At 41.0% G+C, this 23464-nt stretch overlaps 1 protein-coding gene across 1 annotated transcript; it reads left to right on the plus strand.

Annotated features, from left to right (window-relative positions):
• Positions 1-793: 793 nt before the first annotated feature.
• On the plus strand, positions 794-19116 carry foxn2a (forkhead box N2a). Its single transcript, XM_078273006.1, has 6 exons — positions 794-989; positions 11940-12517; positions 14448-14572; positions 15984-16033; positions 16662-16730; positions 17798-19116. Exons 2-6 carry the CDS (start codon positions 11954-11956, stop codon positions 18220-18222), a joined length of 1233 nt encoding a protein of 410 aa, XP_078129132.1. The 5' UTR covers positions 794-989; positions 11940-11953; the 3' UTR covers positions 18223-19116.
• The last annotated feature ends 4348 nt before the right edge of the window (positions 19117-23464 follow it).

The raw sequence follows: 23464 nt of genomic DNA on the forward strand, positions 1-23464 counted from the left end.
GCAAACAGAGAGGCTATTAGATCAGTCCACAGAGAGCTACTCATGTACGCTTATGAAATGGAGTGGCTGAGATGAGTAAGGTATCACCACCATTATGTGAAAGTTACAGTTTGGTGTGAAGTCAGTTGGCCAGTAAAGCTGCACTCAACAGATAGCCTGGAAAAGACACAAAACCGACCTGCTGGTTTTCCTGTAGCACAGTTTTGGCTCTAAAAGCACACCGTAGTTATGTGAATACCATGTGCAATTTCGATTTTTCACACATGCACAGAGAATGAGCTTTATGTGCAACTGAGAAAAGTAGGCTACATAACAGTGCTTTTCTTTTTCTTCCCATTTCTTTTCTTTTCTTTTTCTAAATGCTCAGGCATCACCCAGCATGAGTCTGTTCACGTTAGCTCGTGGTATCATCGTTTACTCTGGGAGGGGCCCTGTTGAGGGCCCACTATCGTCATGAGGCTGGGTGTGGTGACACATTGTTTCTCTCCGCCCCGAGGTGTTTGTGTATCCTAAATAACGCGGGAGTGTTTGTGTGGGACCCGTCCGGCTTGATCACTCGCACACTTTATTCAATTATTATTATTAATCCCATCACTGCTTCACTATATACCTTATCATTCATCAAATGTGGTTAAAACACTATAAACACATTTACCTCCTCTATATTGCGTTACAAGCAGCTGCCGATAAAAGTGAAAGCACATTTCACTATGCAATAGGATGGCGTGCGCGTTCGCGGAGCTCCTGCGCTGCGGCAGTTGCCAGGGGAGATAGGAGGGGAGGGGTTTTTATTGGCTGAAGTGGGTCTGTTGCCATGACGACGGCAAGGGGTTTGGTAGCGTTGCCGTGCGCTGTGTGATCTGCGCGCTGCGTGTATGGAGGAAGCAGCTGCTGATCTGATCTCTGACATTGTGTGAGACAGACATCTGAATAAACTGCGCACAGACGTGTCTTTAAACATACCGCACCGAGGCACGCCGTGCATGATTGTAAGTATTTGATCCTTTTTTAATTTATCTGTAATTATATAGGGTTTGGGTGGATACGGATTGTGTTTAGAACAAGCGAAAAGTAAATGTGGTCAAGTGACTTTGCTTAGAGCAGCCAGCATGGCAGAACAAGCGACAGCATGTGGCCAGCTAGCTAATGTTAACGTCACTTCTCTCTGCTCTCCAGGCTCATATTCATAGCACCCAATAGTGGTCATCGTTTAATAAATTAATATAGAATTACTATACTATTCTAGATAGTTAAAATGTCATGCTAACGCTAGCAGTAGATTTACCTTCACTGACCCACCGAGCTACTGCTAAAGCTACTTTGCCTAACGGTGAGTGAGCTAACGTTGGTAACGTTACAGCTATCAAACCTACTCTTCTCAAAGCTGAACAAATGTATCTAACCCGACATAAGTTATTTTGTAACGAGTCCTGTGTTTCGGAAAGTGTTGTGCAATAGTCCACGTCATTACGTGTAACTTTGTATTCTCATTGTGTTAACGTTACTGGTTGTGAGTAGTCTTGGTTTGTGGTGAGTAATGCCACCGCCTGCCTAGCATTAGCTACAAAGCATATTAGTTTTCTTTGCTAACAGCACTTTCAGTTTACATTTTCCACTGGCTTCGACTTTGTGTGTCACTAAATGCCTTTGGTTATCGCGTAGTTTCCCAAGTTTTAAGTTAGTAACGTTAAACAGCGATATTAAATAATTTTCTGTTGGTTTTAATTTAAAGACGCATATATCGCCCTCAAATCTATAAATGGTTGAATATTTCATGGTATAGCTATATCGACGGTGCCAGAGGTTGGGAGGCTACACTGGCTAGCTAACGTTAAGCACATGATGTAATGGATTATCACAAGATTGTCCCAGATACAGAGTGCTCTACAAACAATGTCACAGTGTAGGAAAATATCTCTGTTTAATCCAGTTGGATATACTTTATATGATGTTGTTGCTGTTGTTGTTGAATAGGTCTTCATATACTTTGTTATTCCACGTGTCTGGTGATGGCTGTCTGCCCTTGTAGTCTCTCTACCTGCAGCCTGTCTGTTTTCTTTACTGGACAAACGACGTCTAAAATTCATTGTGTGCTGAGGTTTCTGGGTGTAGGCTATTTAAAAAAAGTAGATAGGAAGATAGGAAAATGTATTTTTCTTTGTGAGGTTATGACATTAATGTAGACTGACATTCTGTTCTTCTTGCTTGACAGTTGTTAAAGCCCTACTGATAAATAGAAGACAAAGGCAACAGGAGCTTAAGGGACGAAAAAAGACAAAAAAGAAACAGATGTTGTCAATCTGCCATTATTTTATTGCCAGATTCTCCATGGTCATGTTGTAGGTCAAACCATCTGTTGTCTTTGCTGTTGTTTGTAGCTCTAGCATGTATCCACTCCTGTACATGTTTTTCTGTACAGAAGCCTCTGAAGGGTAAGGACTTTTGCCTCCCAGAATAGATGAGTCTGCTAACTTTACTGACATTCGTTACTATAAATAAGAGTTGTCGTAACCCAGGGATGTGGTTATTGCTGACGTGAAAAGGCTTTAATAACTACAGGGATCTAAAGTATTGAGTTGAATTATCTTTAGTTATGCACCATCATAGGGTTATTTGAATTGCTGGAATCAGCCTTTAAGACAATGTAGTTTCCAGCATTACTCCATGGTTTGAGGTCCTTTTCTTCCTCAGTAAGAGGTGAACTAGGAGGCCGACTGCCCAGTCTTTTTGTATGAGTCTGCTGCTCACAGTGCACAGTGTTTCAAAATCTAACTGGCAGACTTGAGAATCGGATGTTTTTACTGATGATAGCTTGACACTTAATTAAACAACTAGTTGTTGGTATCATTTTTGTCATATAATCTTAATGGTTAACCCTGGGTATTGGCGTAATGCCCTGATCGTCACATACTTCAATGTATTGCTCCATGTCCATGTTTTGACTATACAAATATATTTTAAGCTCCTTTCGAACTCCCATGAATGCCACACTTCATTATTACTCCTTGGTAAACACATTCGTGTCACCTTTCAGAGAAGTTGCTCCATTGTACTGTACTGATGATGACAGAACAGGAAGATGTTCCTCAGAGGATGTATGATAACAATGTGACAAAAGAGACCACCACAGCGCAACAGTTTTATTAAGCAAATTTCCTGTGTTTAAAAAAAAAAAAAAGAAAAAAAAGAAGGCATTTACATCCAATGGTCTTCTGTTGTTTTGTTCAGTCTTCAGATTATACTGAATATAATGTATGAAACATCTTAATAAGGAAATGGCATGGAGGTGGATTGTAGCTTTATAGCGGTAACCCCGTCTTTCGCAAGAGTGGTGAAGAATCTTCACTTCAAAATGGTGGTGTGCCATGTAATCAGTCTTATCACAGAGTTGCGTACTCTGACCCAGCAGGGTAAATGAAAGGTTGCGTCCTCTAAAATCCACCATGTTCTTTGTAGGTATATGAGTGACTGTGGCTTTAAATTCATTACGAAAGCTGACCCATGTTGCAAAAACTTGATTGCTTAACACAGTCTGAACCTGGTTTCTAATGGATTGGCTAAACAGAAAAGCTCAAAGCTGTATTACCTAATGTTTTCTGAACACCCTTTTATTACCAAGTCATTTGTGACTTTGATTTTACCTTCCAAATATATTTTTTTCTTTCTTTCTTCTTTCTCAAATGGTTGTAATGGAAGAGGTTAAATAGTTAGATGATTGGCAGAAAAAGGAAGTTGAAGGTCTTTGTTCACTTGAAGTACTGTATTCCCATAATTATATCGTTGTGTTGTGTGCATAATATTGCAGTGTTTTACAAATTCAGAGTGGAAAATGATTTCAGCATAACACAGCATGTGTTGTAAAGGTGGCGAAAGTAGACCATCGTTGCTACTTTAGTGTAAGTATTTTTTTTTTTTTATATATATATATGAGCCAAAGAAAGTCTTAATAGGCGGTTTTATTTATTTATTTTTATAAAGAATGTGTGGATCTCCTTTTACATTCTATTATGATGGCCTTGTTAAATTGAACAACCACATATCTGAGATCAGGGAGCTCCAGCTCTAACTGCTGACATTGGCCTGTCTGGCTTGTGGAGTTTACTGCTTTATGCAGTTTTGTGGTGGTTGGCTTGAATAATTAAAGCTGCACATGTGTGTTTCCTCACCTGCTCACCCCCTGTGTGTTTTTGAAGGAGGGATATCCCCGGGAGTTTATAGTCTTGGGTCTGACATTTCGCTAATCAAACATAGGTGGTGGCTCTGAATTTGAGATGCAAATGTAAATGCCCGTAGAAGCACGTGCTGCGGCTGCCTCCCTTCTTTTGTTTTCCTGTCCTGTTCCGACTACTTACTTCCAATAACTTGTCTTTTGGTGATGGTTCACATCATGTAGAGATCGGGGTACATCTCAATGGCATCTATTTGTATCCCCTATATGACTTTACAGCTGTCACTATTTTACAAACTAGGTTCAATGTATTGAAGGTAATGTCATGGCATCAACAAAAAGGCAGAACCGGTTAATCTGGTTCTGCATACCTAAAAATCCATAGTTTGAATGTAAATATTTTGAGTTTCTACCTCAGTTTTTCCTTCATACGCCTGCCTCTGCGTGTGTGTTTACAGAAGTTGCACATGGGCAATGTGTGTATTGTGGCGCCCCTCTGTCTACTCCAGTTATTGTTTTACATCTTTTGATTGAGCACAGTGGCTATGCATTGACTCTATAGTGCGCAGCCCCCCCCCACACTTCTTCCTTTTCTTCACTGCCCCTCTCTAACCCCCTGACTGTCCCTGTCTCATTTCTGACGGGGTGGACGCAGGACACAGCCCATTAGGGCCAGCCTCATTGAAAGCAACACTGATGTGACCGTTTCCTTGATTGAAAAAAAGGTAGAAGAAAGCAAGGCTGTGTCCCGAATTAAAGGGATTTATTTACTTAATTGATTGCAGTATGACGACGATGACTCTGGCAGACCATCTTGTGTGCAAATTATCAGGATCTTCTAGGATGTGTGAAGCTGAATGGGGATTGTATTGTCAGTTTACCAAAATTGTGTTACCAGTGCCAACCAACAATGGTGCCACAGAACTGTAAACAATGTAGTGTTCAGTTGTAATACAGTATTGTCATTAGAACAGCACTGGTGAAGGGTACAAAAGTAAACTGATGCACCATGTGAATCAGAGTTTAATACTGGGCTCTGTACTTGAAACGGCTCAATCCATGAATAAGCACGCAGCTCAGTTTACTAGAGCATACTAGAGCTTTGCTATTTTTAAAAGTCCTACTTTATCATCAGCTCACCATGGTTATTTGTTGCAAAAAAAAGTTTGTTAAAACTTTAAAAGTAAACTTCATTGGAGCAGGAGATGTAACCGAAGCCATGCACTTGTGTGGCAACAAAACATGTAATAAGTCAAATAAAAGCTTGTTTGATGTTGTACCCTGAATTATTGTAACTAACTGCTCTCGGGTGTATTGTGAAAGTCTGGATGCTATAACATTTCATTTTTGTTTGCACTGCATATTTAAAACTTTTCTCGTACTGAGAGTTGGTACAAATAGGCCTATGAGAAATGTTCTTATGGCTCTATTTGTTTCAAGACATTAAACATAGACTCTTAGGAAAAGTTTGCTTATTTTGTTACGTTGGGGAAAAAAAAGGGTTTTGTAGAAAAAATATAAAGTGTAAAAAAACAAACTTGTATTAGCGCTAATTAAGAGAGATTTTAAATTGTAGTTCCTTTTTTTTTGTACCTTGTTACCCAAAAATGTGAATGTTTTAGAAGCTGCTGATGTTGAATCAACAGAAGTAAGTGAAAGACAAATAGAAGAGGCTGTAATGTAAGATATAGCAAACCTTTTAAGAGCTGCCAAAAGAAGTAAACTTGTTGCCTATCTTCATGTTATAATACCGTTAATCACTGCATGTCCATATTTAGCTGTGAATTCACTTCAGTAGGTTTACGCCAGAAGCTTCAGTAAATATTTTTGTTCTTTGAAAGCAAGGTACTTCCAGCTGTCTTCATGCTGTTTTCTTTGGCCGTGTGTTCCCACTGTATTTGACGTGGATACCTATGAAGGAGTTCATTAGTTTGCTGTGATTCAGGATTGAAGGCTTTTGTCACTTGGCTTTCCTGCAGGGCCTTACTGGTGCTCTCGGTTTTCTCTTGTACACAAAACTTCATTTGCAAATACAGTAGACCTGTTTACATGGGAAGTAATCTCACACAGCACATTACTGGAAGGGCTCACGTTGAGTCTTCGGAACTGTTGAAGCCACATTCATTGTGCCTTTCAAAAATATAGAATCTTAAACAAAATCCCCTTTTTTAAAGAATTTATTAGAAGGATTTGGACCCTAATGTAAAAGCAAATGGGCAATTAGTGCTGCTTTCGATTTTTAGAAGAGTATGAGATTGTTGCGTATTTTGTGTTGAGTGTTTGTACACTGAACTCAGCCACATGACCCAAGAGATAAGGTTTCAGTGTTGGCTGGGGACTGGCATGTACTTTTGAAGGCCTCACCTCTGTTGACAGTCAAAGTGTAGTCCTGTGTGTTCGAGTTTAAAATCACTGTGTGAAGTTAATGTATCTGATGAACATCACAATATCCATTGTTTTTGTTTGCTTGTTTTTCCCCTGACTGTTAAGTGATTGCATTAGTCAATACAATAGGTTTGAGCTTGTTTGTCAGCAGTCCATAAGTTACATGCTGGTGGAATTCATAGATTGCCAGAGTAAATACTGCTGCTTCAATGGACGCTGCCTCTCACTGCTCGAGTCCACTGTTTTGGTGTAGAGCGGGCCTAACTGTCTCTGGGTGAAGTCTGAATTTGTTTTCTGAAAATGAACTTCCTCAACAGGCAGGAGGTGTTTCCTTTCCTCCCGGTCCTCTGTTTAAAACTGTGAGGTGAATACTGAGCACTTCTGAAACATGACTAGAGCAAAAACAACTGCTCCTTTGTATGAGCCGAGTGTGGGGCCAATTGTGATGCTTTGTGCAAGCTTTTTAATTCGCTTTCACCTCGGGCACTGAGTAGATCGTTTTAATCCATTGAGTAGTTTGATTTGAAAATGTATCATTTAGACGTGCTTTAACAGTAGCCTGATTAGCCTTCACATTAACGGATGCTTTATTTGTTATGACATAATTTGACCCTCCCATTTAAAAAAGACTGCCACTTGGCGCTTTGGATCTCTCTCTCTCTCTCTTTCTCTTTCTCTTTCTCTCTCTCTCTCTCTTCCACTCTAACTCAACCCCCCTTTGTCTCATTCACATTTTTAGAGCTCCAGCCAGACTGGGTAGTCCCCTAAATATCAGTTAGGGTTTCAAATAACAGCCCTCGCTATGGGGCTTTGGAACACACCTTTGTGTATCTATGACAGAGGTGTAACTGGTTTGTGTCAACTGGTTTATTTCTTTTGAGGAGGGTGTGCTTGAGTACATCTGTGCATTAACTCACAGCAGTTACATACATGATCTCTACAGTTTTTGTTCTGAAATCAGTTACTTACATAAAAACGTATGTATTTTTTTTTACCGAACAAACAGCTTTTTGGTGCATAGAATTGGTATTATAAAGTATACCTTAGTGGCACTGAGTCAGTACTGCCATGGCATCCAGGTTGGTTGTGGCCTATGCCACTGCTCTTTGTCAGACAGGTTTGTGGAGAACAGCAGCAGACTGCTGGCCTCAGCATATTCCGCCTGTATTGATCTCTCCACATTAGCTCTCTCTTCATGCACAGACATGAGCACAATTGCTTCCCTTACAACATTGGCTGCCGTGGCAACTGAGTCCTGATCGTGAGATCTGTTCCAGAAAACATCTCAAACCAGTACCTCTTCATTTTGATGCTGCTATCATCTCCTTTGCATACCCCTGTACATATTTGACACATCAACGGCTTGATTTGCTACTTAAAGCCATCTCCATATGTCTTTGTGCATTTTTGAATGGGCTAAGTGCTTAACAGGATAAAAGAGCAGTTTGAAGGGGGGGGGGGGGAGAGAGATGTGCCTTGGCACCTGCTGTTAGTGCCTGCCTGTTTGCACATGAATATGATGAGGCTGGCGGTGCGCGGGGCTATTTTAACTTGCAGATGAGCCACCAGGTCAGCACCATTGTAGCTTTGGTGTATTTTTAAGGATGCTGCAGTCAACAGGCCAGTCTGGCTTATTAGCTCCCTCTCCCCTCTCCACACTAGCATCCCATTATGCATTGCAATCCCAGCAGCCTCTCTTTGATGCCTTTTCATAAGAGCAGTCATAACTGTGATCATTGCAACAGCAGTGGTAATTGACCAGCTGCAGTCACTTCCTTGCCTTGCATCCAGCCAAACACTTCTGTGTTTGGCTGGATGCATGGCAGCTTTCTCATCATCCATCCTCATTCTGTTGATATTCAAATGACAATCTTCTGGAGGAGATACTAAGGGGCCCAGCTGAGAGGTCATGGCTGTGAAGATAGACTAAGGTCAAGCTCTCTTGTGCTTTAAGGTTAATCAGTGGTCTAACACTTCACCTAGGCTGTGACTTCTTCTCATTTCCGTGCCACATATCTGAATCGGGTTTACAGGCAGTCACTTGTAGCCTGTTGAAGAAAAAAGGACAACCATGTGGAGTGTTTACAGTTGACTCTGACTCCAGAAAACACTTTGACTAGGCTACACCTTTTTAATCAAACGAAAGAACCCATGCAGTCGAGACCTGTTTTGCCACACCTGGGTTGGCTTGTTCAACAGCGACCTTTATGTTTGTCATCAGCATGTATTGTAACTAGGGCTGGGTACCGAAACGTGGTGCCAATAGGGCACCGGTTCTGACGTAAACGGTAGTAATGAGAAAATTTGAAAAAAAAAACTTCCTTCCCTGTAGAGGATTCCAACACTGGGACGTAACAGTTTGATTGCAGCTGCCGTTGTCGGAAAAACAACAGACGGTGCATTTACTAGAAATTCGCCAGCCTTGTGGTGCATTCAAAGTTAATGTAAAATACCCTTTTACCATCTGGTGCTTGTTTTTGTCGTTTACCAGCAATTTACTGGGGAAATAAGTCATTGTTATAAGTTACTGTTATTACATTATTAATCAATCATTTAATTTTGACCATAAGGCCTTAGCAATAAACAAGCCGTTCTTTAATGTCGCCAACTGTTGTTTTGTGTTCCTTTTTTTTTTTAAATATTTTATATTATATACATTATTAATATATTATATATATTTCGGTTTAGGCACCGGCACCGTTTTAAAAGTATCGTTTTAGCACCGGTATCGGAAAAAACCCAAACGATACCCAACCCTAATGACACAGTCATGGATCTAGACTTGACTTAAACTCACACAGCAACAGGCTAGAGTATGGCCTCATAGAACAGCCTGGGATCCTTGTCAAATGGCATACACTTTTTTAAAAATGTGCTCTTAATTGTGCGTAAAAACATAATTTATTTTCAAAAGCATTGGATATTTTGGCCTGTGGACATGACTAGCCTAATTCAGAAAATATTTTTGGAAGGATAAATTATATTTTCCTTGTCTGTCTGCACAGTCCCCCTTTCTGTTTGTAAATTCATTCAAAATATGTGTAATGTCAAGAGATACGTTTCTGTGTTTTGGAGCAGAGGTTTTCTTTTAACACAAATGGACAGTTCTTTCGCTACCTGACACATCTGATTGCTCTACTTTGCTGAGAGCTGTGATTCATCTTAGACTCAGGATAACTTACATAGCGTGCCTCACTACCACTGGCTCACTCTCTCTGTTTTCCTCTCAGTCTCTTGAACCCCGTTTCCACCAAACAGTCCGGTTCATATTAGTTTTGTTTCACATTAGAACAGTTATTTTTGCCTTTCCATTGTCAAAATTGGTTGATTCTGCAAATAGAAGCACTTGATTCCGTCCAGTTTTTTTTCATTACACCTCTGTTGAGTTACCTAGCACACTGATCTGATAAAATAAAGGTTGGAGCTAGATACACTGTAGTCTGTGATTGGTTCAGACGTGTCTCTGCATTGTCTCGGAATCTGCACAGTACCGTCAGCGGTGGAAACGCAAAACAGATTTTTTAGGTACATGTCCGTATGGTTTACCTACGGTTCTAAAGGTACTAAACCGGAAGTGTTTGATGGAAATGCGGCTTTAGACTCTCTTTTACTCTCTGTCTTTCTCTGTACTTCTATAAAAGGTTCTCCCTATTGCTTTGTCCTTTCCTATGTTCACTCTGCCAGTCCCTTTTGCCTTTGGCCTGGAAAGCTCTTTGACTTCCTTTTGGTTGGTGAACAAATTGCAGAAGTATATGCGGCTCACAAGGAAATTTCAATGGTGCTGACAAAAAACAGACAATGGAGGATTGACACGCAGAATGCAGGACAAAATGTAGCTGACATGACGTCACATACAGAGCAGACATGATGCCCTATTATGACAGAAACTTAAACGAATAAAGAATGAATTGCGACCCTAGATTTAGAAGTCATTCTAACCCAAAATAGGATAAGTCTGCTATATGTTTATCCCCTCATTGAGAGTTGAGTGGTTATTTTGTAAATGGCCTAATGCCTCCTCCTCCTTCCCCCTAATGTCCTCGCTGACTGGCTTTGACAAATGTGTGTGTGTGTGTGTGTGTGTGTGTGTTCTCCTGTCTCACCCACTGTGCAAACACTCTCGAGTTTGACCCAATTCTTATCTTATCACAGAAATGAAAACATATGTCTATCCACCACTCTCGGTGCGCCTTTTCCTCTCCAACCTTCCAGCTGTACTCCCATCTCGGTCCGTATCCAGCACATCCTAGACCACCCCTAACTGGGGAATCTGGTGTCCACCCACCCGGGTGCAGCAGCATTTCGTCACAGAGTGGTCGTCTGTGGCGGAGCTTCAGACATTATTTTCTTAATCTATCTATATATCTTGTTTGTGGGATTTTTGCTCTGAATTAAAGGGATGGCATGGTTGTCATGGTGACACCCAGGACATAAAGCTTATTGTGAGCTGAGCCAAAGAGTGATCTCTTTGTACTCTTGGCCTTACCAACCAGTTTGCAAGACCATAGCTTGAATGTTATGGTTTTACAGAGTTATTCAGGTTTATTGGACACAATTTTATTTTGAAATCGGTACTTATTCACGTATTCTAGCATGTCTTTTTCTGTGCCTGTAATTAAAATCATAGTTCAATATTGGGTTCAACTAAACACTTTGACAGGATCATTGCTGATGACATGCCAACAATTCTTCCTCTGAGTCCATGTAAAATACTATCACTGTCTTCTCAGTAAGGGTACTTGGGTGGAATTGGTTAATGATACAGCGCTTCTGGCAATATTGAATTTCCTAGTGCTGTTAAATGACTGACAACTCCTGGGCCTGGAGCCTCTTTACACTGCTTAATCTGGCATGTGACAAATTGAGACTTGATCCTGGCTGAATGCAGATCAGTCTATAAGAGCCATCCACTCTGTAAGATGGAGGCCTTCCACTCATTCCTGCAGTCGTTGGATGGTTTCATGCTCATTTACACGTAACAAGCAGCTGGTTCTCATCTGAAACAAGGTGGGCGTCAAGGAGTGGCGCCTTAAGTCGGTTCAGTTGCTTGAGAGGACCTCCTCGAAAGTCCTCGGCTGGAGTCAAGAGGAGGGAGAGCTGAGAGCCTCTCTGTCCTCTCCAGGCGTGGAGGAAAGGGGCAGTGAGAGGGCCAGGAAGTGCAATAGAGGCAGACAGGCACAGCCACAGCCACAGCCACAGTGGGTGCGCCCCCAGGGAAGACTTAGGAAAACAAGGCCAACGCCTGGGAGAGCACATCATTCCATTATGTCGCATCCATTTATTTCATACTGCCAACTTTGTTTTGAAATCACTCCACCAACAAAAACTGTGATTTTTGTCTCCATGCTGTTTAACATTAACAACCTCATCTTTCTTCTCTCTCCAGACCTCTTTGATTTAATGGGTCCAATCATTGGGATGTCACCAGATAAGAAAACGGAAATTCCGGGTATGCAAGAGGAGCGGACAGGGCTCAAAGGTGTTTGTGGTGTTGGGACACTGCCTGAGGCGGAGTGTGCGTCCAGTCCGCTGGCGACCAGTGTGGATCGTACTGGAGGTACTGAGGATGAGGAGCTCACCAACCTCAACTGGCTGCATGAGAACCTGCTTCAGAACTTCACTTTGGGAGGTCCGGAAGCTCAGCCCAGCGGCAGTCCCCTCTTTGACATAGAGGGAGACTACGGGTCCAGCCAGGGCCCGTCGTCCTCCTCCTCGTCTTCGCCACACAGCCGAGGCAGGGAGCGGGACTCCTTGAAGTCCAAGCCCCCTTTCTCGTTTTCTCTCCTCATCTACATGGCCATTGAGCAGTCTCCCAGCAAATCTTTGCCTGTTAAAGAAATCTATGGCTGGATTCTCGAGCACTTCCCTTATTTCTCCAATGCTCCCACTGGCTGGAAGAACTCAGTTCGTCACAACTTGTCCCTGAACAAATGCTTCCGCAAGGTCGAGAGGAGTTTGGGAAAGGTAGGTTATTAAACTGTCTCCTAACTTTCATGCACTTCACACAGATTTAAACGTAGAAAACGGCACTGCATCAGATCTTTTGATGATGTAATATTAAAATTTCCATAGGCCAAAATGTGTCTGCTTTGTTTAGCAAAACGCTGTTGGTGAACAGTGTGAAGCTGCAGTGTGGCGGTGTCAGGGACTGTAACGCAGCCGCAGGGACCTCTGACTCTGCTGCGATAAGGCTGGAATACAGTCAAGGTCACATATACTCCTTTTGAGGAAACGCAAACGCAGCACACTAAGATAGGACTTTATCTCCCGAAGCACTACACAGTGGTGCAACTGTTTCAACCAGGGAGAAAAGCATCCAATAGTTGGAATCGTCAAACTGTGAGAAGGAAGCAAATTTGACCTGCAGTGCAGAGATGAGTTTATAGGAAGAATCTTTGTCAGCCTGGTCCTGGCAGAGTAACGTGTGACTCATGCTCATTTCTGTTTGTGTTAAAAAAGAGAGAGAAGTTGTCCTCATATGCGCATGCTTATGATAAAAGGATAGACCCATTCTGCATATTCAGCACAAACCTTTGTGTGAACTGAAAGGGAGATGAGTAAAACATTAGTTGTGAAATTGTTCATTTACTTCCTACTGGTTGCAATTTCCATTTAGCTTTCCAACCTTTTTTCATTGAAAATGTGGTTAGCAGCAGAAAAGGTACAGAAATGAGCAAAAGAGATAGCTCTTGTTTGAAAGCATTACTGACTTGAAAGCCCCTGAAAACATGGTTTCAAATCGTGTTTTTGTGTAACATTAAATATTCGTGACTAAATAAGCAACGCTCAAAGTTCAAGTTCAGGTGTTCAACACGCATTAAGTCAGTTTATCTGCTTTATTAAGACTGGGCATGTGGTTTGATCAGATTTGATTGACAGTGGCTTGGTGACATAAGCAAACACCCCCAAAGCTATCATCAGATTTTCATTCATTCCAGATAGTAATACTCTTAGATTTTTAGTTTATCTTCATCGTTTGCATGTGTTGTGCAAGTTTTGGAAAGTAGCAGGAAGGTTGTTAAGAGCACAGTCAGATCTGTGTCAGACGCAACCTTATTTGCATGTTACTATACTGATCCAGGGAGCGTCACGATGGCAGACATATTGAGCTCCAGTATGAGTTCAGACTTGCCAAGTCTGTGCCTGGCTAAGACCTCATATTTTCCCACCGTGGGAGGGGATGGCAGTTAGCACTCAGCTAGTACTGTAGCAACATGGTGCGGTGCAGACCGCTCAGCATGCAGGTGCACAGCGTGATCCCTTCGTCTGCTGAGACACCAGCACCAGTTTCACATGACACTGGCTGGTGGTTTCCGTTGCCATGGAAACACTTCCTTCTTCCTGCATCAGGGCTGGTTGGTAATCTGAGTCAAGGTTATTCTTCTCCCTGCCTCCCTCCCTCTACTCTCCTCCCCGACTGGGCAGTACGCCGCCATCAGATAAAGTGACAGTTAACACACTCCCGCACACATCACCAACAGACAAATTCATTCCTCACACAGTGCTGTGGAGCAGCTATTTCCTCCTTTTGTTGAGGCCGTTTAGAAAGTCTTAGTTATGCATTTGCTTTTTTCCACTGCTTGGTTTATGATTTGATGCCATTTGGCAAAATGAGACTTATTGTAATGAAACTTGACACATCACTATGCAATATATCAATGCAATCTACTGTATGCAGTGCTCACAGATTTTGTCTGCCCATTGACAAATAATTCTGTGGAATAAAAAGATTTAAAAAAAATCTCTATCTATCTCAATCAATTAATATTAAAATTGACCAACAGTTGGTAGTGGTAACGTGCAAAGAAGCGTTTTGAAGAAGATGACGTTTTTGGCAAGTTTATTACTTTGTAACCTGGGTTAGAAGTTTGACTGTCGCTGCTCTTTCCTACAGGCCAATGGAAAAGGTTCTCTTTGGTGTGTTGACCCTGAGTACCGCCCCAACCTGATCCAAGCCCTTAAGAAGCAGCACTTCCCTGCCGCACATGCCTTCTGCACACCACCCGCCTCCCCACCCAGGTAAACTGTCATCAGTCAGTCACTCTCTGGATGTTGTGAATTATGAGTTTTTAATGTGTATTGCAGGACATTGTTGTCAGCTGGCACATCAGCTTAGCCAAATCAGCATTACATATTTAATTTACTCATTGGACTTGGCATTGTTAAAGCGTAACTCTCGCCTAAATGCAACCTAGGGTCTTTTTGTGAATGTACCCGAGTAAAACTTTAGTTTAAAAGCATAATTAGGACGGAAGCGCCACTTTTAAGATGTACCGTATCTTCATTTTTTGGTCAAATGGCCTTTTGAATGGGAGTGCTAGGGGCACTTCTATGATAGCATCAAAATCAACATTTTTAAAACACTAAGAAGGCTTGACACAACATGAAACTTTGCTCGAAGTATCACCAGGGGCTCTACACGTGAACTCCAGCATTGAGAACATTGTTTGTGTACACAGAGTTTACTAAAAAAGGTTTTGAATGACTTACTTTAGCAGTTGTTGTTTCCGGGAGCTACCATCTCACCAGTCAAAAAGTGTCGATCTCCAAATGCGAATGAACAGACTCCATAGGAGGAAATGTCATTCTTATGAGGCTCCTTTTTTAACTACAAGGTCAATATTGTTTTTCACTAACGACAAAACAACGAATTATCCGTGCATTTATATGGAACTAAGCTTTAGGAGCTTTCCATCTTTACTCTCCTCCCTGTTACGTTGCATTCGGATATGGTAGCTCCCGGAAACAACAACAACAACTGCTAAAGTAAGTCGTTCAAAACCTTTCTTTTTAGTAAACTCTGTGTACACAAACAATGTTCTCAATGCTGGAGTTCACGTGTAGAGCCCCTGGTGATACTTCGAGAAAGTTTCATGTTGTGACGAGCCTTCTTAGTGTTTTAAAAATGTTGATTTTGATGCGATCATAGAAGTGCCCCTAGCACTCCCATTCAAAAGGCCATTTGACCAAAAAACAAAGATACGGTAAATCTTAAAAGTGGCACTTCCGTCCTAATTATGCTTTTAAACTAAAGTTTGACTCAGGTACATTCACAAAAACACCCTAGGGTGCATTTTGGCGAGAGTTACGCTTCAATGAAGCTTATCATAAGAGGTTTTTCTTTTGTTTTAGTGGTCTGTATTTCTATTCATTTGACATTCAATCCATTCGATCTTTTGGCTCCTTAATGGCTGTTTTTGGTTGTATTTAAATGTTCTTTAGTGGTGAGTTTCTTTTACAGTTTGTCTCAAAGCTTTTGGTGTTTTATGCAAAGCACTTTGAATTTCCTTGTTGCTGAAATGTGCTATGTAAATAGACTTACCTTGCCTTTAAATAACTGAAAGTTTTGAAGTCACATTTTGACTTTTCTTTACCTCTCCTTTGCAAACTCCAAATCTGACCCTTCATGTTTTTTGTTCACCTTCTGCAGTGCCTCCTCACCCCCTCGCCATCTTTTTCTACAAGGCTGCTCATTCAAAGGTGAGACAGAAGCAAACATATCTCAGTTTTTCAGTTTGGATATGTACATTAAAAGCAGATGTATACAAATTCAAATCAATGCCGTTTTTTAAGCTTGTGTTTGTGCAGTATTTTGATTATTTTGCCTGTTCACATTTCAGTCCCAGAACATTCAGCATCACTGTGCTTGTATCCTCAACTCTTGGTTTGATTTGTTGCTTTCGAGTCATTGATGCCTCATGTAGACCATAATGTTGAGAGCTCCCAGTCACTGTATCAGCCACCTCTTTCCCCCATCTGCCTCTTGGATTTGTAACCTTGACGACAGGCAGAGGTTCTGCTGGTGCTGAGTGTCGAGCACTCAGTCTCACTGTAATCATTAATAATTTAGAGCCCCAGAAGTGAGCTATGAGGCTTTTAGACACTTTGTCAGGTCTGAAAAGATTGGATGCAATATCAGTGGCTTCCATTCATCCTCTGGTTTGTTTCAATAAACCTTCTGCATATGCAATCCATTAAGTAAGCATCGATTGGAACACTAGTTTAAATTATTGAAGTAACCCAGTCCTCCCAGTCCTAGCAGAGATGTCACACTACCATGCTTTCACACCTCAGGACTGACCATCATGCATGTTCTCTCCTCTTCCAGAGTCTGACATTGATGCTGCCACTGCCATGATGCTCTTAAACTCTGCCCCCGGGCACCACGTTGACCCATGTAAGAGAATCCACAAGCAGCCATACTGTCACCCATTCTTCCAACTCTTTGTCTCCTACCTGTGACATACCACCCTGCCATTGCTTACGTCTTCTTTTATTTTATGTGCTTTAATTTGTGTTGTGTACCTGTTCTTACACACAAAATGTTGGTTCTTGCTCAGGATAGGTTTCAAGAACATTACTTGTACCGGATTGGCTACAACATTTTCTGCAGACATTCTTTTAAAGACATTTATTAAAGGAATAGTTCAACATTTAGAAAACACTTGAGCCAGCAGCTGGTAAGCTTACCTTAGCACAAAGACTGGAAATGGGGGGGGGGGGAGAAACTGTTAGCCTGGCTCTGTTCAAATTTGACAAAATCCTAATAAACACCAGAAAACGAATGAGCGTATTTCCAGAAATGTTGAACTATACCTTTAACACATGATTTATTCTAAAATGTTTTTGGAGAATATTACGCCAACTTAGGTCAGTTTGAGAAAGTGTTTTAGTGCAGGATCTTTCTAAGGTAAATCACTAAATTCATGTGTTTTTCAATGTGTCAAGTTCAGATTTTTTTCTAATCAAACTTATTAGCTGTTATTGCTTATATTTTAAATTATTAAGTCTGTACTTAATTCATTTGATTCAATGACTGCAGAAGCCTCTAAGGATAATTGTAGTGCGATTGAGTTTTGCCAATATTTGTACTTTCCCCAGCAATGGTCTGCTTTAACATGCATGAAGCAAGATATTTTGAGATTAGGTTTTCCCTCTTGGGCTGAGACAAGTCTCAGTTCTGCTTTATACTTGTAAACAAAGCAAGCTAAAGCAACAGTGTGAGTTTTAATGTCTCTGGCTTTTTCTTCTTAGCTGGTTTACTGTAAAGTTAAATTAGGATTTACTTGTATCAGTCACAACCTATTTTAAGCCAACTGAAGCAAGACACTCATGACAATGACAATGAGTTTTTCATGACATGCAATGTTAAGAGCATTTGTCATGCTGAATATGTAAAAGATGTGTAAAATATCTTGTGTGTAATGTATCCTTATCACTCTTTTCATCTTCTGCTCTCCTCAGGCAATTCTGACAGCCCGCTGGACCTCTCCCGACCCGACTCTGTCCTGGTGAGCAGTGATCCAAAGCAGGACCACAACTACAGCAGCGTAGCCCTGCAGCGCTGCTCTTCCCGCTCCTCCTCTTCGTCTCTTTCCTCCCTGGACGAAGGAGGCTGCGACCGCAGGCAGTCCCACCGCGCCGGCAGCGAGGGCTTCCACAGTGACGAGGACTCCGACCTCTGGGACGAGAGGGGCGTCCACCAGACTTCTCGACGTCCGCCCGCCATCAAGTGGCCCGCCGGTAAGAGGGCACGACGTGAGGTCAAGCCAGAGCTGGATGAGGAGCTAAAGGAAGCCGCTGGCTCCTTGCTGCACCTCGCTGGTATACGCAGCTGCACAGAGGGCTCCAAACGCACTGTCAAGAGCACAAAACTTAACAGGAAATGAAGATTATTTTTGCCCCCCCCCCCCCCCATCAGACTCCGGACCCTGTGAACCCTAACCTATGACCCCTGATCGTGTGTCCCAGTGTGCCTCCTTCTCCTTATCTGATCGTTCATTGGCCATTTTGAGCCTTTTTTGTTTGGGATTATCCCTGTCCAACAAAACAAATGGCAATAGTATCGTTCACACAGGAGAACAAAGCCATATAGAGACTTTTGTAACTCGGGGTGACTGCTGGGGCTGGGTTTGGGCTATGGAGAACCATCAAGAAACCTATCCAAAATGACCTGCCTGCTTCTATTGGATTAGAAGATTGTGATTCAAGAATTGTATTCTGAAAGACAAAACAGGAAAAGCTGAAGGTTTTCTAACTCAAAGCGTTGCATGCTTCCTCCTCAAACCTGTATCCTCTTCCAAGTGAATCTATTTATGAAGCGAATGAGTGCATGTTTGTAACAGACAAAACCTAACCTCCTGGTGTTATCAGTTTCTCCTTTTAGTGCTAATGAAAGAAAAGAAAAGAAAAAAAAGCCACTGTTTTGAAAGGAATTCTAGCTCCATGAATCCTCTTGTAAGAGAGATGCAATAATTAATTCACAACCTTAACTTTTTTTTTTTTTAAACTTTATTTCATGGTGGCATTTTTCAGAGTTGAGTATGCTAGTTAAACTTTACGATTAAGAGAATGAATGGAGTAGTACCATGATCTTGTAATGCGATAAACTTCTTACACATGAGCTCTGGCTCTATTTCAGGATTAGCAAGATGTGGAAATAGTATTACTCTCCCACTGCCAAATTTAGTTGCAAAGTTAGCTATACTACTTCGCTTAGTCTTGGGCGGCCATTACAGTGCTATACAAATGAAAGCTGTTTTCATCTTTTTTTTTTTTTTTTTTTACAAATCCACTGCTCATTCTGTCAATCCCTTTCATTCATCAGTGTGTTTTTGACAATTATTGTGCAGACATATATTCACATTTGGTGACAGCCTATGCAATGTGAACATCTGCCACATGCTGCCAGATGTTCACTGTCTGTTCATAGGTTATCCCCCATAGATTTTATTTTTTATTTTGTATGTGTGTGTGTGTGTGTGTGTGTGTGTATCATACTGCATGTCTACTTCAGCCTACTCCTGAGATGACCGTCAAGACAGAAAAGAGTTTGACATGCTCAAACATTTTTCTTCTACTGACAAAGTAGTCCTACTGCTCCAATGAATGGGATTGGTGTAATGAGGGATCTCCTTGCTACAGCTGTATTGTAGGGCTGCTTGGTACCCTGGTTGCTTCTGGTCCTTTTGAACGCAGAGCTGGTCAATAGTCAGAAACAGGAGCGGACTATAAATTACCACAGCTACTCGCTCCATTATTTGGGCTTTCAGTTTGATTACACCTCCGTGTGTTCTCCTTGTCTTGTTTTTTTTAACCATGTACTTTAGAAAATTAGAAATTAAGTTTGCTGATCCTGTGGCGAACCTAATTCTCAACTTGAGGGAGGGTGTGTCTTTTCTGGTTTAAATAAATGAAAGGTGCAGATCATAATGCATATTCAAGTGTAAAGAACAAGAAGGGGACATTATAGTCATGACCAGATAGAACTGGACTTTGTATGTGCAGTCACTCGCAGGCGAGATGTTGAAGACTTGTGCTGCTCTCAAGTTGTGCCTTCAGTTCTGGCTGGCCCACAAGTGTTTGGTCCTTGCTCTTCCTCTTAGAACAAAATAAGGAAGTGCGCACTCTCTTCTCAAGCTGTGAAATGGAGTGTTTACTGTCAGTTGATTGCATGCAGTTCACTGAGGGGAAGTGGCCACAATTCTCATTTGAGCTTTTAAAAAGGCTGCAAACACGCAGTATACAATACAAGGTAGCATGGAAGCCCACAAGGGTAACGCACTGAAAATTGAATTTTTTTTTCTTCCCACAGTACCAGATCACGTTGTCACAGTGATTGTTAGTATAGCATGCATGGTCAGTGCCAAACATGTTCATGTGCCACTGATGTAAAACTGCAAAGCACCATGGTCACTATATTCCCCTGCTGCCACAATGCAGTTGTGATTAAGAGTAACAATGTCCTAGTTTTCTGAATCATCCGAACAGGAAATGGGAGAGGCCTTTGGTCAGTACAGTGACTTAACCAATCGTTTGGTTTATATTTGTCACTTTAGAGTTGGAACTGCTCTAAGCAGAGTAAACTGCAGTTCTCAGAAGTAATACTGCATACACTGGTCTTGTTTAGCTGTGAAAAAAGAACACATTATTGTTCATTAATCATCACCTTATTTATGACATTAATTTATGGGATTATTGAATGCATACTCTATCAAACACTGGTCATTTGAAACAAGTGACTAGGCACATTTATTTTCGCCCTCTGTGAACTCTTAAGTATTTTGTTTATCTCCTCGTTTTTATTTTTTACAGCAATACACCTTTTTTCTTTCACTATCTTATAGTGATTAAGTATTTTGCCAATGTCTATTGTCTTTAGAGCGGGTGTGTTTTTAATTTTATTTTCAATTTAACCATGACTGCCAGGTTTTCTTGATGTTTTTGTTTTGCTGTTTTGTTAGGCTGGGTAGTTTATTAACATTGATCCTGAAACCTTTTGTTGCCAAAATTGATGTATAGCTGGGGTATAACATTTAAGATGGACATGATCCCCATGTACTGTAGAAGTGATTGGAAGTTTTCTTTTTACATTTGTCTCATGTTTATGTTTAGATATTATGACTAAGTAGTCACAAATTGAAAATAAGCTCTCGATCTCATCACAGATTAGAATCTTTAAAAAAGTACTGCCACTCATAACTCATGCTTTCAGGTATTTTTATGGGATGTTGAAATGTTTAGAATATCAGTAAAACTGGATCAGACTCACTAAGTCCCCAGTTCTGCTGCTGTGTAGTTTCAGACCTACATTTACTGTAAGTATAGAGACACAAATGCAGAGAAATTATGGAGAGACTTGTAGAGGAAAAGCTCACTCATTCTTTTTGTAGCACTTCCAAAAGAAATGTTAAGATGGTCTCAAAGTGACACTGAGTCAGATCTGTGGATGAGCTACCTAAACATTTTGGGATCCAACTCAAAACCCAGTTGCTTCATTGCTCAACAGCTGTTATTGATTATGTGATTCTCAAAATTCTGTTGCAGTTCCTAAGGGTATGATGAACATTTTGTTGCATTTGACAAAGCTGCCAACCCAGTATCAGTTTGTGTCAGTTGTCTGCCATGTCTGTTGGACCGACACACCTTTTTGGTTTTGTATGCTAACCTCTGTTGATAAAATGTTTATAAGATTTATTTTCGCCAAAGATATGCAATTGCATTATATATGGTATTACAAAATATTAATAAAAACCTGTTCTTGTTATCACTGTGAGCATCTTTTTATTCCAGTCTGAGCAGGAGCTCGTCTTCAGCATTTTATCACTGCAAATAAGACTTGACATGTTTTGTTGCCCTCCAAACTCTCCACAACACAAGGATGCCATCATTTTACATTAGTAGCCTACACTAGCTACATTTTTGATCAACATTGCCACCTGCTGTGAAGGCCACAAGATCAAAATTCAAGCTAATAAAAGTCTATTCTTTGGAATAGCTACCTTTCCATGTGGCTGGTTTTTCAGTTTTCCACATAATCATGTTACAGCTGGCAAATATTTCCCACTAAGACCAGCAGTTCAGCGTTGTTTTGACTGCACAAGCTGTGCTCAGCACGTGTGATGGCTCCACCACACTTTCTCTTTTTCTTCTGCATGTCTTTTGAATGCACCAACATGGCAGGCTGCCAGAAATGCACCTCACTTTAATGTAAATTCCAGGGCTGTGCCAGTGATAGATGCATCATCAGATGTCCTAACGACACTCTTCGCTGTAAGTTAATTAGTCATGGAGGACTGTGGGATGAACACAGTGTGACCCTGAACAAGAGCTTGTCTGACTAGCCTCAGGCCCATTGGCACAGCTCTATTGTTCAATAGAGTCCTGTGTGTGTCGACTGGAAGAGGGGGGCTTCTCCCTACTGACTGCCTCAATTCAGCTGGAAATCAGAGCAGCATCACCTCCCCCCCTCCCACACGGCCCTAGCAACCACGCCACGCCGACAGTTGCCAGGCAACCAGACAATGCTGGAGCCATTGGCTGTGGTGTGCGTGTCAGAGAGTTTGTGTTTTGCCTGTATGCATTTAAGATTAGGAATAGTGAAACAGCAGCTGAGGAAATGTCTTTCTTGGGTAGAAAACATTCAAGCAAATGCTTTTTGTGAAGATTTTACAAATGTAACAGCTGATAAAATAAGAACTCCATTATATTTTCTTTAAAGAAATACTAATAGTATGTGGTTAAAACATGAAGAGATTATTATGGATTAGGTGAAATTAATCTTGTAGGATTTGAGCAGTGATGGCTGCATTAGCAACATGTCATTTCACTTCTAGTCTAAACGAGGTCATGTGCGCTTTAAAGGGAAATCACAGAGACTCTTTCACAGTGCTAAAACCCGCCTGTAATTTCTGACCTTGTTTTTGTTAATGCAACCCATACCACACTCAAACGCAGCAGTAAATAATTTAGCAGTGTCTTCACAGGACTTAATTGTAAATGGCATTAAGTCTAGCTAAAAGGAGCGGAAATTATGTTATAATAATGGTATCTCTATTTTCTATCGTGATATTTAGACCTTTCTATAATCACCTGTACATACAAATGTACAAATGGGTACAATATATTACAGGATATTTTAGGGTACAGTATATCACTGGTGTAATTTCACAAAGTACACCCTCTCTGTTAGTTGTTTTTTTCTTTAAATTTGATTTGCACATATTATTTTGTGATAGTTTTGATCCAAGCATCTATTTATCTATATCTACAGTGTTAAAATACTTTATTACAAGTAACAATTACAAGTCAAAGTACATTTAGTACATTTAGTTATTAAGTATACAAAATATGAAAGTTCTCATTATGCAGAACTGTCCCTTTCAAAGTGTCATATTATTTTATATAATTATGTTATTGGAATATTATTATTGGTTTATTAACTACTTTAATAACACTTTTGGGTGATGTCTGCCTGCCTCTCTCTCTCTCTCTCTCTCTCTCTCTCTCTCTCTCTCTCTCTCTCTCTCTCTCTCTCTCTCTCTCTCTCTCTCTCTCTCCCTGAGACCTTCCAACGCTAGCCACTAGAAGGCGCTCTGCTTACACCAGCTCACCACTTTTCTGTTCCGAACT

This window comes from Sander vitreus, chromosome 17 (genome assembly GCF_031162955.1).
Source record: "Sander vitreus isolate 19-12246 chromosome 17, sanVit1, whole genome shotgun sequence".
NCBI lineage: Eukaryota > Metazoa > Chordata > Actinopteri > Perciformes > Percidae > Sander > Sander vitreus.